Raw genomic sequence first — 16,207 nt, forward strand, 5'->3', positions numbered from 1 at the left:
TATATTTCATTTATTTAATTTGGAGCTTATGTCCTTAAGGAGAGGATATACTCCTAAGTTATACAAAAATATTATTGAACACATTTTTATAATCTTTAAAAGTTGAAAAATTAATGTGGAGATTACCATATATCTGAAAAGGAACAGGAAAAAGAGGAGATACTATTTGAGAAAAAGACATGGACAAACCAGGTACGAATGGTTTCTTATTTTTCAAAAACAGGACTGAAGAGAAAGAGATACAGAAGAGGCTGCACATCTGTCACTGTCCTATAGTGGTGAGCATTTGGTGACAGAGTATGGTCATCTATGGAAAAATAAACAAGAAGCACTGTTAAAAGATCTTTGGTTGGCAAATATCTCCTCCATGTTTATTTTCACCAAAGAGATGTTCACTCTGCTTCACAGAACTCTTTTACAGGATTTAAATACATCTCTGTAGGATTCTATCTAGGTTATCTACAACTTAACTACACTTCTGAAATATATGAGTTTTAATTGGATGTTGTGATTGAATCAAAGAACATGTCAGTAAAAATCATAAAGGCCAACTCGACAGCATATCTCAGAAAGGTGAGATGAGTGGATAGTAAGAAAGGGCTGGGCTGAGCTGGGAAACAGAAGTGAAAATAGGTTATGACTGAACAGTCTCAAAGTTTCTTTCCTGCTCTAGAATCTTGAATAAGCTATTATGCAAAGAAGAATGTCCTACATACGTAATTATATACACTCTATGGTTTTTTCTGAAATCTATACTAACCAGCTATTAATACAAAAGAGACACTTTTAAATCTATGTCTTCAAACTAATTTCAGAGGGCAGAAGGTAGAAATCATAGGGAGGTAAAATCCAAATAAAAGAAATTAATAGCACACATCTCAATACTTCATTAGTATTCCATAGTAAAACTGAGTTCCATATGAGATGCAGACTCATTGAGATGGTCGAGACTCTGCAAGAACATGCCAAATCAGAACCTCATCAGCTAAAGGTGAGAGTGAAGGGTGTCTCACCAACCTAAGGCATTCCTTTTGTCCTGCATTTGGTCCTTTATTCTGTCACCCTATCGTTTTCCTTTCCTCGTCTTCAGTATCCACTTTGTCCTCTTAGTCTTCTGTCACTCTGCAGATCTACTCAAAAGTTTCCCTTCCAGGCTGCAGATCTCACTTGAGTCTACCCAGAGTTACCCACACCTGCTGGGCGCCAGCTCTTTTACACGTACCCCTAAATTCCCCGCAGGGGTGGTAGATCATGCTGCAAACACCCCACTCACCCCCGCCCCTCATCTTTGGAAGATTAAGAGGGGCTACACACCCCCGCTTAGGAAACTCCCTCTTCTCCCCTCACTCACAGCGCACCGTGTGGAAGGCGCAGCGCGGCTGCTTCTCAAAACTCTGGCCTAACTTGAGAACTCGCTCTCGACGGCCCAGATGCGAAAGTCCCGCCGGCCCATTCATCGTCAGGCTCTGGCTGCGACTTCGCCTTCACCACCATCTGCCACCTCAGCCTGAAGCAGCTGCACTTGTAACGCAGGTCCCCGGAGCCTGCCACAGACTCCGCCCCACGCCCTACACGCACGATCCTTCCCCCCTCCTCTAGTATCCTGATTGGCTGCCGGGCGAATGACGCTCCGCCTCCTTGGCGCTGAGGCTCCCGGCTCCGCCCCCGCCCCAGGGCCCCCTTCCCGCGCGCGTCGCGACGCGCACGCTCCGCAGAGGCCGTCACGCTCAGGTGCGCGGCGGGAGTGGCGTGGGGGGAAATCTCTGGTGCAAAGGCGAAGGGAGGCTGAGGTAATAGGCCTGAGGCGGTGGCCCGGGTGAGGACGCCCGGGATCAACTGAAACGGGCCGTGTAGAACCTCTTCACGAGTGAATCGGCCTGCGCCAAGCTCTGTGGAAATCGGAGTGGAGGTGTCGGGAACTAGGCCCGAGTGACTTGCCCAAGGCCTGGTAGCGCCCAAACCGGGTCTGGAGCCCGCGGCCTCGAGGCCTCCGAGCTCAGAGCCTTGGTGCTGGGACTGGGGCAGCGCCGCCGTTACCCGGACATTGTCTTTCCGGTTGATCTTTGCTTAATAGATCCTAAAGCCAGTCGCTAGTGGTATTGGACTGGCAGAGGGAGGGGAAAGGTGGATTCGACGCGTGAGCGAGTGGGTCCGTTGTAACTGCGTTGCATTGGGTTTCTTTCTTTCTTTTTCTTCAGCCTAGTGCTTCGTGGAGGAAGTAAAGGAAGGGCACAGCCAGGAGAAGTGATACCCAAACGATCGAGGCTAAGGCTGAGGCCTTGGAGCTGGCCACGGGGTAACAGCGTTAATACCTTGACTAGTGATTGTCCTCTTTTCCGTCCTTGTTCCTGTTAATGGATTTATTGTAAAGATGGAAGAAATACTGTATTAAAAGAGAAGCACCCAACAAATTGTTGGTATAACAGATGATAGGTTTTTTTTTTAGGTAATGTGTATAATCAGACTACAGGGTTTTAACTTACAGCTCAACTCTAGACACAGTTGCCCGCTTTTCTGTTTATTTTTTTTCTCCCTCAACCTATTTGTCTAACTTTTATCCTTTTTAAGTATCCTATTTTTATTAGTCGTTGACACTCTTTCATAGTAGTAGCCGGGGGTCAAAAGTCCTACCACCAGGATCTCTGGATTCTGCTTCCTACTTCAATATAACTGTGCAAACAGTCAAACTATTTAAAATTACATATAGGGGAAAATAATAACTATCCCTTAGAGTTGTGGAAGCAATTAGGAGTTTATACATGATATTAGAACAATTCATAGCACACAGAGCTCTCCGAATGATTAATGTTATTATTCCTAGTTATTATCTCATTTTTTTGTGATATTGGGGTCTGAACTTAGGGTCTAGGCTTTCTAGGCAAGGGCTCTACTTGAATCATGTTCCCAATCAATGAGCGTCAAGATTAAAAAACAGTTATGGGAACTTGGGGCATGGCTCAAGATGTATAACACCACCTGCTTTGCAAGCACAAAGTTCAACTCCCTGAGCTCAAATTCTAGTGCACACACACACACAAATTAATGATCAAGAAATATATTAAAGTTAGCACAAGACTCTGAGTTCAAACTCCAATACAGGCATGAAGACCCACACACCAAGAACTAGTGAAAATGAAATTTGCCCAACCTGACTGATTAAAGAAATGCAAATTAAAACAAAGCTACCGTTATTCATCTTATAAGTTGGCAAAATTTTAAAATTAACATGTGAGGCTGGCGAGGTGGCTCAGTGGTAGAGTGTTTGCCTTGCATGCATGAGGCCCTGGGTTCGATACCTCAGCACCACATAAGCAGAAAAAGCCAGAAGTGGTGCTGTGTCTCAAGTGGTAGAGCACTAGCATTGAGCTGAAGAGCTGAGGGACAGTGCCTAGGCCCAGAGTTCAGACCCCACAACTGACAAAAAAGAAAAAAATTAACGTGTATAAGTCAGCGGATAATAAATTGAACATTTTAAAACACTATTAGTGGCAAGTATAAATTAGAGCTCTCCAGAGAAAAGTACAATCTAATCAAAATTTGAAATATGTGTACCTTGTGATTCAGCTAGTATAATTTAACCTACAGGAATACTCCCTTGAGCTAATAATGACTTTGTACATTGATGCTCATTGCATCATTGCATATAATTACATACAAATTGAATGATGTCCAGTAAATGGGAAGCTTAAATATATTTTGAAGCTCTCTTACAAAAGATGCTTAGTGTAATGCAGCCTTTGGAAAGACTAAAATCATTATATTCTCTTAGAAAGTTTTATGCCTAATATGTGGTAGTTTTACTGGGTTTTCCTCAAAATATCTTCAGTGAACTTGTCTTTTAATGATTTATATATCACCTAATAAGGGTGATTTTTGTATATAGCTAATTCTTCAACATAAAATATTACTATAGTTATGAAGAATAAGCTAAAATAAAGTTACAAGTAGGCTGTTGGGGAAATATGTTTTATGTGTTTACTGTTTTATATGGGAGGAAGTATAAAAACATTTTAATTAACATCATTGACTTTATAGTCAGCCTGATCTGATTTGATAGATGTAATGACTGATGGAGTCATTACAAGTTTCATAACTTATTCAAGTTTTTCTTACTGCAAAATGCAGATGATTACCTGAGCACTGGTGGCTTACGTCTCTAACCCTAGCTACTCAGGCTGAGATCTGAGCATCATGATTTGAAGCCAGCCTGGGCAGGAAAGTCCATGAGACTCTTATCTCCAATAAACTATTCAGAAAAAGCTGAAGTGGTGCTGTGGCTCAAATGGTAGAGCACTAGCCTTGAGCACAAAGAAGCTTTGGGACAGAGCCCATGCCCTGAGTTCAAGCCCCAAGACCAGCAAAAAAAAAAAAGATGAAAAAAAGAAAAAAAAAGAAAGAAAAAATGGAGGTGATTATAGGTACTGCTTTTTCATCCCATTGTGGAGATTAAATAGGATAACACATTTAAAAACACTTAGAATTTAACTCATAGTATAGATTGTAAGTACTTGTATGTTAATTTCTATTAATTAAAAGTAAAGAAAGATACATTCTAATTTGATACATTAAATTGAATCAATGTTTTTCTTTTCTTTTCTTTTTTGAGATAAAGTCATACTAATTTGCCCAGGCTGACTCAAGTCCTGTGTAGCCCAGGCTTGCCTCAAACTCACAATTCTTAGTGTTAGAATTAGATGTGCACCACCATGCCTGACTTTTGAGTTTCCATTTAAAACATTTCTTTTTGTATGTGTAGTAATGGGTTTTTAATACAGAACTTTGTGCCTCCTCTGCCACTTGAGGCATGCCTTCAGGTCTTTAGCGTTTAGAGGGTTGTTTTGTTTAGGCAACTGATATTTGAACTAAGGGTCTTTCACTTACTAGACAGGTACTGTACCATTTGAGCCATACCATTAGCCCAGTATTTTTTAGATTGAATCTTCTGGTCTTGCTTGGTTACCCTGGACTACAGCCCAACTATCTATGGCCTCCCACCATAACTTGGACCACACAGCCTTGTTTTCTGAAATGGGCATCTCACTAAATTTTTGCCAGGACTGGCCTTGAGCTGTGATGTTTCCATTCTCAGCTTCTGTATAGGTAGGATTACAAGTGTGAACTACTATGCCAGGCCTCAATTTTTTCATCTTTTTCTTCTTTTTTTGGGGGGGGTCCAATTGTGGGGCCTGAACTCTGGGCCTGGGCACCATCCCTCAGCTCTTCAGCTCAAGGCAAGCACTCTACCACGTGAGCCACAGCGCCACTTCCAGCTTTTTTCTTTTTTCTTTTTTGCTGAGGACTCAAACCCAGGGCCTCATGCATGCCAGGCAAGCGCTCTACCACTGAGCTACCTTCCCAGCCACCCTTTTTTTGTCGGTCCTGGGGCTTGAACTCTGGGCCTGAGCGCTGTCCCTCAGCTCTTCAGCTCAAGGCTAGCGCTCTACCACTTCAGCCACTGCGCCACTTCTTTTTCTTCTTCTTCTTCTTTTTTTTTTTTTGGTGTGTGTTGCTGGGGCTTCAACTCAGGGCATCAGGCTTGCTAATAAGCAGGTTCTCTACTAGTTGAGCCACAGTCTTTTACTCCTTTTCTATTTTAGTTGTTTTTTTTTCTTTTCTTTTTCAGGTAGTCTCTTTTGTCTAGGGCTGACCTCTTATCATAGTCTTCCTACCTATACCTCCTATGTAAGAGGATCACAGGCAAGTGTTCCCACTGCCCGCTTTATTTGTCGGGATGAGGTCTTGCTAACTTTTCTTATGGCTTGGCTTGAAGTCATAATCTCTTGGTCTCTTCCTCCTGGTTAGCTGGGATTACATTTAAGAGCTACTGTCTGGTCAAAACATAAAAGTTGCTTTTGTTGTTGTTGTTGTTGGTCATGGGACTTGAACTCTGGGTTTGGGCGCTATCCTTGTGCTCTTCAGCTCAAGGCGCGAGCGCTCTACCACTTGAGCCACAGCGCCACTTCCAGTTTTCTAGTGGTTTATTGGAGATAAGAGTCTCACGGACTTTCCTGCCCGGGCTGGCTTTGAACTGTGATCCTTAGATCTCAGCCTCCTGAGTAGCTAGGATTACAGGCGTGAGCCACCAGCGCCCAGCAAAACATAAAAGTTTTATCAACAAATTTAATTGAGATTTGGACTTTTAAAATGTCAGGAGAATTCACATTATTGACTATACTACTTATAAATAATTTTGTTTTTTTAGATAAACTAGATACTATTTTTGAGGCTTGGTGTGTTGGAAATTCCCAAGACCATTCCCAGATTCATTGATTAGTTAATAGGGATCACAGAACTCCAGATTTGTATAGTCTTATTTGTAGCTATGAACTTCTAGACCTAAGAGCTAAATAAGCTTCTTTTCTTTATGCAATACTCAGCCTCAGATATTTCATTATAGTAATGGAAATTAGACTAATAAAAGTCATACAGACACCCTCTGCTACATAAATAGTATTCTCAGGCTCTGAAAGGAAAGCAGGTATTCATCATAAACCACATTGTTTTTATAAATGGGAACAAACTCTTCATATAGAAAATGAAAAGCTCCTTAAATTCACATTCTAGATGCTAGCCAAGGGCCAGCTTTGTACATAGACCTCTGAAAGGATGGCAGTCTTTGGTCTGCCACATCAGCTCTTTTCCTTCTTCTCACTCAGGTTTCTCTATGACTTCCCTCTTAAACTTGTGTAAATTGAAGCAAGCAAATTTAAAGTTAGCGTACAATATCTCTTGTAACTGCCACATGAGTTACAATTTAGGAAAACATTTCTTATAAGAAAAATTGAAAAAAAAGACACTCATACTTCTCAAACAAGACAGCTAAAGCTTAAATTTTCATTTATTTTGACCTTATATATCAAACACCATTCAAGAAATTAATATTTTAGTGCCATTTAACCTTTTATTTCTGATTCTTATCACCTAAACTATAGGTGATAAGAAATGAAGCCAACAGGTACAGACCCAAGGATCTTATCTTTAGCTGCTGAAGTTGCAAAAAGTCCTGAACAGAATGTCCCTGTTATACTGTTGAAGTTAAAAGGTAATAAAATAATTTTGTGATTTGGGTAAGACTTTAATTTAAAAAATAGTTAACATTTTGGATACAATTTTAGCAGTTTTTATAATATGTTTAAGAAAAAAATCTTAACACTAATACAGCAGGGATTTTTTTCTATCTTGATACATTTTTCATTATTATTCTATGTATAAAAATGTAAGTAGCTTTTTCATGTGTTGAGCATAACTAAATATATCTTTTTTTTAGAAATAATAAACACACCTTTAGGAAGCTCAGAGTTGAAGAAAGTTAAACAAGACATATATTGTTATGACCTTGTTCAATATTGCCTCTTGGTTCTTAGTCAAGATTGTTCTCGAATCCAGGGTGGATGGACTACAATTTCCCAACTGACACAGATATTAAGGTAAAATGAAGCAATACTGCAGCTTGTTCTTCAGGATTTTTATATTTGGTTCTCCATTTCAACAATTGATTCATTTTTATTCATCCTCTTAATATGAGTTGTAAGTTTTATGATAAGTTTTGTTTATACTTTTATACTGTTTGTTACTGTTTTTAAACCAGAGGTGATAGTCTAAAATTTCATTCCATGCTTATCCTTTATTTTTCTCTCCACTGAATCCCAAGTGGGAAATACATTGTTTTTTGACTCAAACAATATTTGAAGAAATGAAAAAAAGTAAGGTACTAATTCTGTATTTCATAATCTTAGAATAGGTATTGGGTGGCAGTTATGTAAATGTATGACACAAGCTCTATGAAACAGGTGCCCGAATATAAGCAAAGTACTGTAGAAGAATAGATACAGATAAGAGAAACTGTTTTACTTAGTATTCACTTATTATGTCAACCCATATTAATAAAAGTCAGAAACATATTTGCTCCCATGTTTAATTTTTTTTCTCTTTTTAATTAGTGTGTATTTTTAATGAAATATAGATTTTTATTGTAAAGATACTGTACAGAGGGGTTACAGTTATATGAATAATACAATGAATACATTTCCTGTTGAGCATTGTTATCCCCTCCTTGGTTTTTCCCCTACCATCCCTTCTCTCTCCACCTCCCCAACTCCTTCCTCCCTCTCCCCCCGAAGTTGTAAAGTTTGTTTTCAACATAGTGTCTTGTACATCTCATTGCTATAGTGAGTCAACCTGTATCCTTATTTCAGCATTTTGTTATTTCCCTTCCCCTCCCCAAATTAGAAAATGTACCATGTTAAAAAAATTTTAAGGTGAAAATAGTTTTTAAGAGGAGGCAACAAAATAAATATTTTCAGTGCTGAGCCACTTCAAGCTAAAGTAACTAACTGTGCATTTATTAACTTTATTTCTATTTTAGATTTTTTAAATTTAATTTTATTGTCAAGGTCATGTACAGAGGAGTTAGTTACATACATAAGGTAATGAGTACATTTGTTGTCAAACTTGTTACCCCTCATTTTTCTCTCTCTTTCCCTACCCTTAATCCCCCCCCCCCCACACACACAAGTTGTCCAGTTCATTTCAAGCATATTGTCTTGTGAGTATCACTGTTGCATTGGTTCACCCTTGGTCTCACCAGTTTGTTGTTCCCCTTCCCTCCCCTAATTCAGATAAATATATATACAATAGGCAGGGTACCAAAATCAAATACAGTGACAACAGGAGAGAAACCATAGGGGGTAAAAACACAAAAGAAATCACATAATACATTAAAAACAACAACATGTTTTTGAGTTCATTTCACTTAACATCATCTTATATGGTCATATGAACATAGCTATTGAGCTATTCTGCTCATCTGCGAGGACTATCCTAGACATATACTAATTATTACAAATGAGGGAAAGTAGGACCTATGTTTCTTTTTTTTGGGGGGGGGTCCGGTCATGGGGCCTGAACTCTGGGCCTGGGTGCTGTCCCTCAGCTCTTCACCTCAAGGCTAGCGCTCTACCACTTGAGACACAGCGCCACTTCCGGCTTTTTGCTTTTTTTTCTTATGTGGTGCTGAGGAGTCGAACCCAGGGCCTTATGCATGCAAGGCAAGCGCTCTACCACTGAGCCACCTTCCCAGCCCCAGGACCTATGTTTCTTTAGGTCTGGCTTACGAATGGGGCAATGTCATTCTTTCTGATGGAAGCATAGAATTGCATTGTGTATATACACCACATTTTCTTGATCCATTCATCTACTGAGGGGCATCTAGGTTAATTCCATATCTTGGCTATGATAAAGCTGTAATAAACATAGTTGTGCTGGTAGCTTTAGAGTGGCCTTGTTTGTGGTCTATTAGACAAATGTCCAGAAGTGGGATTTCTGAGTCATAGTGGAGCTTTGTGTTTAGCTTTTGAGGAACCTCCACACTGCTTTCTAGTGTGAACAAATTTACACTTCCATCAACAGTGTAGTAACATTCCCTTTTGGCTATATCCCCACCAGCATCTGTTGTTATTAGATTTCTTGACAATGGCTATTCTAACTGGAGTGAGTGGAATCTCAATGTTATTTTGATTTGCATTTCTTTTATGGCCAGAGAAGTTGAACATTTCTTCATGTGTCTGTTGGTCATTTTTATTTCCTCTTCAGAGAAATCTCTAAGTTTTTAGCCCACTTATTAATGGGGTGGTTTCTTTGAGGATTTGTTTTGGGGGATTTTTTTTCGGTCATGGGGCCTGAACTTTGGGCCTGGGCACTGTCCCTCAGCTCTTCAGCTCAAGGCTAGCACAGCACCACTTCCAGCTTTTTCTGGTTATGTGGTGCTGAGGAATTGAACCCAAGGCCTCATGTATGCAAGGCAAGGTGGATGGACTACAATTTCCCAACTGAGCCACCTTCCCAGCCTGAGGGAGAATTTTTGAGTTCTAAGTATAGTATATTTTACATATGTTGTATGGCAGAGAAGATCTTATCCCAATCTGTAGGCTTTCTGTTTATCTTGCTAGCTATGTCCCTTGCCGTGCAGAAGCTCTGCAGTTTAATGCAATCCCATTTTTCCAACCTTTCTTTAATTTTTTGTGTTTCTAGGTCTTTATTAAGAAAATTTCGACCTGTGCCAAGGAGCCCTGGTTTTCCTCCTATTCCTTCCTGTAATGTTTTGCTTTTACCTTGAGGTCTTTGATTCATTTGGAATTGATTCTGGTGCAGGGTGATATAGAAGGATTTTTAACTTTAGTTTTCTATAGGTGTTTAACCAATTTTTCCAGCACCGTTTGTTGAAGAGGCTGTCTTTCTTCCATCCTGTTTTTTGGCTCCCTTATCCAAGATTTGGTGGCCACAGATCCAACACTTCTTTATGATGAAAGCTCTGGAGCAACAAGGAATCCATAGAACATTGCTCAATATAATAAATGCTGTGTATGGCAAACCTACAGCTAGCATTATACTTAATGGCAAAAAGCTAAAGCCATTTCCTCTAAATTCAGAAATGAGACAAGGATGTCTGCTTTCTCCACTCCTCTTCAATATAGTGTTAGAATGCCTAGCTAGAGCAATAAGACAAGATGCAAACATAAAGGGGATCCAAATAGGGAAAGATGGAGTAAAACTCTTCCTCTTTGCAGATAACATGATCCTGTATTTAAAGAACCCCATAGACTCCACTCTCAAGTTACTCAAGCTGATCCAAAATTTTGGCAAAATAGCAGGGTGTAAAATTACCGCCCCTGCCAAATCAGTGGCTTTTCTGTATGCCAATAATGAAAAGATCAAGGCTGAAATCAGGAAAGCAACTTCTTTTGTAATAGTCCCCCAAAATAAAATTAACCAAAGAGGTGAAAGACTCCTATGATGAAAAATTTAAAAACCTGAAAAAGAAAATTAAAGCAGAACCCAGGAAGTGGTAAAACCTCCCATGCTCCTGGATTGGGAAGATTAACCTCATGAAAATGGCAATACTACCAAAGGTTATCTACAAATTTAATGCAATACCCATCGGTATCCCAACATCATTCTTTAATAAAATAGAGGAAGCAATCCAAAAATTTATAAGGAATAATAAAAGACCCCAGATACCAAAAGCAATCCTAGCAGATAAACAGTGCTGGAGGAATATCAATATTAAACTTCAAACTCTATTACAAAGCTATAATAATAAAAACAGCTCGGTACTGGCACAAGAACAGACCTGAGGATGATTGGAATAGAACTGAAGACCCAGAAATGAACCTGCAGTTGACCTATAGCTTTCAACTAGCCTTTTGATTGTAATGAAGTTTCTCTACTACAGGGATCCTAACTTTTTAATCTGCTTACTCAGCTATATTTCTAGATAAAGGCCAAATTCAAATGCATAGTTATAAAGAACAGTCTGAAAAGTATATCAATATACTTTATACTTTAATTTTTAAGATTAATGGTTTTCTTACATAAAGAAGTCCTTTTTGTTCTAATTAGGTACGTTAATGACAATATTGATTGAGCATAATTCCATTTGTGGTATCAAAATAGTCTTTAATTTTAGGAATCAAAGCTAAAATAAAAATTAATATATGTGGGGCTGGGAAGGTGATTCAGTGGTAGAGTACTTGCCTTGCATGCATGAGGCACCACATAAGCAAAAAGAAAAAAAGCCAGAAGTGGCGCTGTGGCTCAAGTGGTAGAGCGCTAGCCTTGAGCTGAAGAGCTGAGTGACAGCTCCCAGGCCCAGAGTTCAGGCCCCACGACCGGACTCCCCCCCCAAAAAAAATTAATATATGTGAGCTTTAGCCAGGTAGACTTTTAGCATACCCAATAAATACCAGTTATCAGTTGTTCATCAGTGTCTGCACACTTTTTTTGTTTTTTGTTTTTGTTTTTTTTATTGTGAAAATACTGTACAGAGGGTTACAATTACATGGGCAAGATAATGAGTACATTTCTTATCAAGCATTGTAGCCTCCTCCTTTGTTTCCCCTTCCCATCCCTTACTCCCCCCACTCCTCCACCTAACCCTCCTCCCCCCTACCAAAGTTGTAAAGTTCGTTTTCGACATAACGACTTGTATATCTCATTGTTGCAATGCACACTTTTTTTAAAAAAAATCAAGTACTAGTAATTAGTTATCAGACTGCAATCTATTATTGGGTTGGAAGCTCTTTAGTATTAGTATTTTTGGTATTAGTATATTAGATGAATACTTTTTATTATTGAAACTTGTTTATTTAAATGATCTTTTCTTTATATTATAAGTACGCCTACTATGGTTAGGCTTTTGCTCTTTTCTTACTGAATATACAGGCAAATAATTTTCATATCTTTTTATTTTTTAATGTTCTTCAAGGTAGAAGCTTGGTTTAGGCTCAGGCCGGCCTGAACTGGGATTTTCCTACTTCTGATTGTCTGTGTCACTGAAGATGACAAATGCATGCACTGCACCCAGCTTTTGTGCTTTCCATGTGGCTCAGAAAACTGCCATACTTCATGGTGCTCAGCTGTTAGTTTGGCTGGAGTCTCTTGAACTTCTTTGTACACAGAATGACCTCAAACTATGATTACACATATACCTTCCAAAATATCTGGAATTACATGCTCGAACTACCTGTGCCCAGTAATTTGAATTTGCAGATGTCAAGAATATAGATCTATTGGACAGTAGAATTGATATATAGTTAGCGTTTTTGGTTCCATATCTTTTTCTAGAAGATCAATCTTACGTTAGGTATTTTTCAGTTACTAGGTGTCTAGCATGTGTCAGTTAACAGAAATGTAGTCAGTATATTTTATGACATTAGAGTGATTGTAGCTAGTTCATTGAAAACTTAATACATTTCTCCTTACTATGAGCCAAATCATTTCCTGAAGAGCTGACATGTTGGCTTTTAGAACTAAACTAGAACTAAATACAAAACCAGATCCACACCACAGTTTACTTTTCTAAAAATTGTTAGACTAATTTTCCAAGAAGCTTTTTAATTGGCTTGTCAATAAAACAATACTGAAGATTCTGAGTAAGGCTCAGTATCAATAGAATTTTGGACATTCATGTATGATTAACTTAAATTTGTGTTCTTCTTTCAGCCATTGCTGTGTGGGCTTAGAACCAGGAGAAGATGCAGAAGAATTCTACAAGGAATTACTTCCATCAGCTGCAGAAATTTTTCTAGTTTTGGGAAGACAGTTGCAAACATGTTTTATCAATGCAACTAAGGTCTGTACTTATTTAGGTATTATAGCCAAATCATTTTTTTTTTGAGACAGGGTCTTACTATGAATTTTAGGCTGGTCTTGAACTCACTTTGTTACCTATTGTTTCTTATGGAAATTCAGCTTTCTTTTTTTTTTTGTCGGTCGTGGGGCTTGAACTCTGGGCCTGGGCGCTGTCCCTCAGCTCTTCAGCTCAAGGCGAGCACTCTACCACTTGAGCTACAGCGCCACTTCCGGAAATTCAGCTTTCATCTTTATTGTCATTCCTCTCTGTATAATCCACTTAAAAAAAAAAAAAAACCTTTGGGGGCTGAGAAGGTAGCTCAATGGTAGAGTGCTTGCCTTGCATGCCTGAGGCCCTGGGTTCGATTCCTTAGTACCACATAAGCAGAAAAAGCTGGAAGTGGCACTGTGGCTCAAGTGGTAGAGCGCTCGCCTTGAGCTGAAGAGCTGAGGGACAGTGCCCAGGCCCAGAGTTCAGGCCTCACAACTGACTAAAAAACTAAAAAATCTTTGATTACCTAAAAATTATTTCATTTTCTTTGTTTTATCAGCAGTTTTTCTTGGATGAATCTTGGTGTACATTTCATTATATTTATATTGCATGTGGTATGCTGAGCTTCCTATATCTGAATTAATAAATATTTTCACTTTAAGAAAATTTGGAACTGGGCATCAGTAGCTTACACTTGTAATCTTCGCTATTCAAGTGGCTGAGATCTGAGGATCACAGTTCAAAGTCAGCCCAGGAAGGAAAGTTCCATGAGATTCTTATATCCATTTAACCATCAGAAAACTGGAAATGGCACTCTTTCTCAAAGTGATAGAGCACTAGCTTTAAGCAAAAATGCTCAGGTACAGCACGTAGGCAATGAGTTCAAGCCCCATGAGGGAAAAAAAAAAAAAAGAAAATTTGGAGCCACTATTTCTTCAAATAATTTTCCCTGTTATCTTTCTTTTCCATTTGGGACTCACAAGTTTTTGAGATTCTATTCATCTTGTTCTTGTTCTTATTTACTTCAGTTTGGGTAATTTCTATTAGTCTGTCTTCAGGTTCATTTGCACCTAATAATTCCATGGTAGTAGATATTGTTTCATATATGATTTGTTTGTCATATCCATCTTTTTTACAGACTCTACTGTATGTATTTCTCATTTGTTTGTGGTGAAAATTTTAAAATCCTTTCTTTGGATATACAGGCACACTGGCTGTGACATCTGTCACCCCAGTGATGACCAGGGCTGACTTGGTGTGCTCACTTCCTCCTTTACCACACCATGTGTGTCACTCCCAAAGCTATAAATATGGAGGACTGTTCTTCATTCAAGGATATACAAGTAGTTGCATTCTACTACTAAAACATCTAAACAAGTTCTTAAAATTCTTTCTTCCAGCTACATTATTATTATCTATAATAATCCTATTGTTACCATAGAACACCCAAAGTTATCTGTTGATCAAGTTTCTCCCATCTTTTTTATTCCCCTATTCTCTAGCCTCTGGTAATCACTATTCTGTCAGTTCCTATGAGATCAGATTTTTTAAGATTAGACACGTGAATAGGTCATTTAGTATTTGTCATTCTGGATTACTTAATTAACATGACCTTTTGGGATCATGTCTGTGTGCTTTTGTTTGTACTCTAGACTTTTAAGCAATTGCTTTTTATATTTTATAATTTTTAATATTTTTTCTATAAAGACACAAATGGTTCAAAATTGCCACCATGTTATATAATGTTCCATTCTAGGAGCTTTGATTTAAGTGAAGAATTTATACTGATTTGTGCTTAAAGAATTCCCAGACTAATACAGTAGGTTAAGATCCTAGTTACTTCTTATAGAAAAATCTAAGAGGGTTCTATTTTTAATTTACAACAATACTAAATAAAAAAAATTTTAAGAGTGGAACTAAGTGAAAACAATACAAAAGTAGGGAAACATGATGACTTGAGAATAAGCAATATCAGTGGCATAGAATTGTAACTCAGTTCTCTGACATTTCCACTAGCCTTTGAGAGGCACTAGCTCTAAATAAATACTTGCATATTTGTAAGATTTAATTTGGATCAGTTGAACCACATGAACTATGAGAAATTGTGTTGAACTTATTTCATTTTCTGGCTGTACTACCAACATTCAAGAGTGTTGAAATGATTTGAGGGTAGATTTTGTTAACGTTTGTCAGAAGCTCTGAATTTATGGGTGATATTTTTTGAAGTGCTTTATAAGGAAGTAGAAAGTCTCAAAATATAGTACTAGACCTTAAGATTAACAGTGATTAAGATTAAAATGCCATTTCTAAAGTGCCTTTGAATGAAAGTAACAAATGCGGTTTACCAGACTAAGAATTCTTTTTCTAATGTGACATTTTTTGTGTTTAGGTGTTTTTCAGGGGAGAATATTGATTATATTTAAGTTACTAGCACATACTGTTTTCATAAGTACCTGTCTAACTTTGGGAGAATAATAGGAAGAAAATACTTACATTATTGTAAAGAAAAATCAGATGATTCATGAATTTTTACTGTTACCATGCTGCAGTAGTAATACTTAGAAAATAGATCATTTTAATGGTCATCTATATATAAATTTCCAAAAGTTACATGGCAGCAAATGACAAAAAAAGTTGTCAGTGTACTCTGTGCTTACTTTCCCTTGGCAATACTAATTCCTCACCTTAATTTCTACAAGGAAAAAAATCATTTATTTATTGAATGAATATTGATTGAAAATTTGTTGTAGATACAGTTGTTATGGAGACACAGGTATTATGGTTTCTGCCTTCATAAAGTCATTGAGTAGAAATGAATTGAAAGCTCTATTAACAGGGCCTTACATACTGATTGACATCTGTGTTTGCATATTGCAACCTTGACTGCATAACTTCATGAAAATACAGATGTCTGGCATTTTCTTTTGTATATTTGCACTGATGCCTGTGTACAGGTATACTTAAAAAGCTACACAAGTAATTCTGAAGGACAGATAGTGGGAGAAATCCTAGAGTATTAACTTAAAGTTCTTATGTATTTTTCTTTGTTTTTATCTGGTTAACAAACAAATATATTAGGGAGAGAGT

General features: G+C 38.1%; 2 protein-coding genes across 2 annotated transcripts in view; one reads left to right on the plus strand and one right to left on the minus strand.

The window, feature by feature from the left end:
* Positions 1–1,529, minus strand: part of Eaf2 (ELL associated factor 2) — a 33,622-nt gene extending 32,093 nt beyond the window's left edge. Inside the window, exon 1 of the mRNA XM_013019498.1 lies at positions 1,352–1,529. Coding sequence (XP_012874952.1) covers positions 1,352–1,457 — 106 coding nt within the window. The 5' untranslated portion in view covers positions 1,458–1,529. The remainder of the gene's footprint in view (positions 1–1,351) is intronic.
* A 231-nt stretch (positions 1,530–1,760) lies between these two features.
* Iqcb1 (IQ motif containing B1) overlaps positions 1,761–16,207 on the plus strand; it is a 43,036-nt gene continuing 28,589 nt past the window's right edge. The window contains exons 1-4 of the mRNA XM_013019332.1: positions 1,761–2,296; positions 6,933–7,042; positions 7,268–7,427; positions 13,000–13,129. Coding sequence (XP_012874786.1) covers positions 6,943–7,042; positions 7,268–7,427; positions 13,000–13,129 — 390 coding nt within the window. The 5' untranslated portion in view covers positions 1,761–2,296; positions 6,933–6,942. The remainder of the gene's footprint in view (positions 2,297–6,932; positions 7,043–7,267; positions 7,428–12,999; positions 13,130–16,207) is intronic.

This window comes from Dipodomys ordii, unplaced genomic scaffold (assembly GCF_000151885.1).
Source record: "Dipodomys ordii isolate 6190 unplaced genomic scaffold, Dord_2.0 Scaffold45, whole genome shotgun sequence".
NCBI lineage: Eukaryota > Metazoa > Chordata > Mammalia > Rodentia > Heteromyidae > Dipodomys > Dipodomys ordii.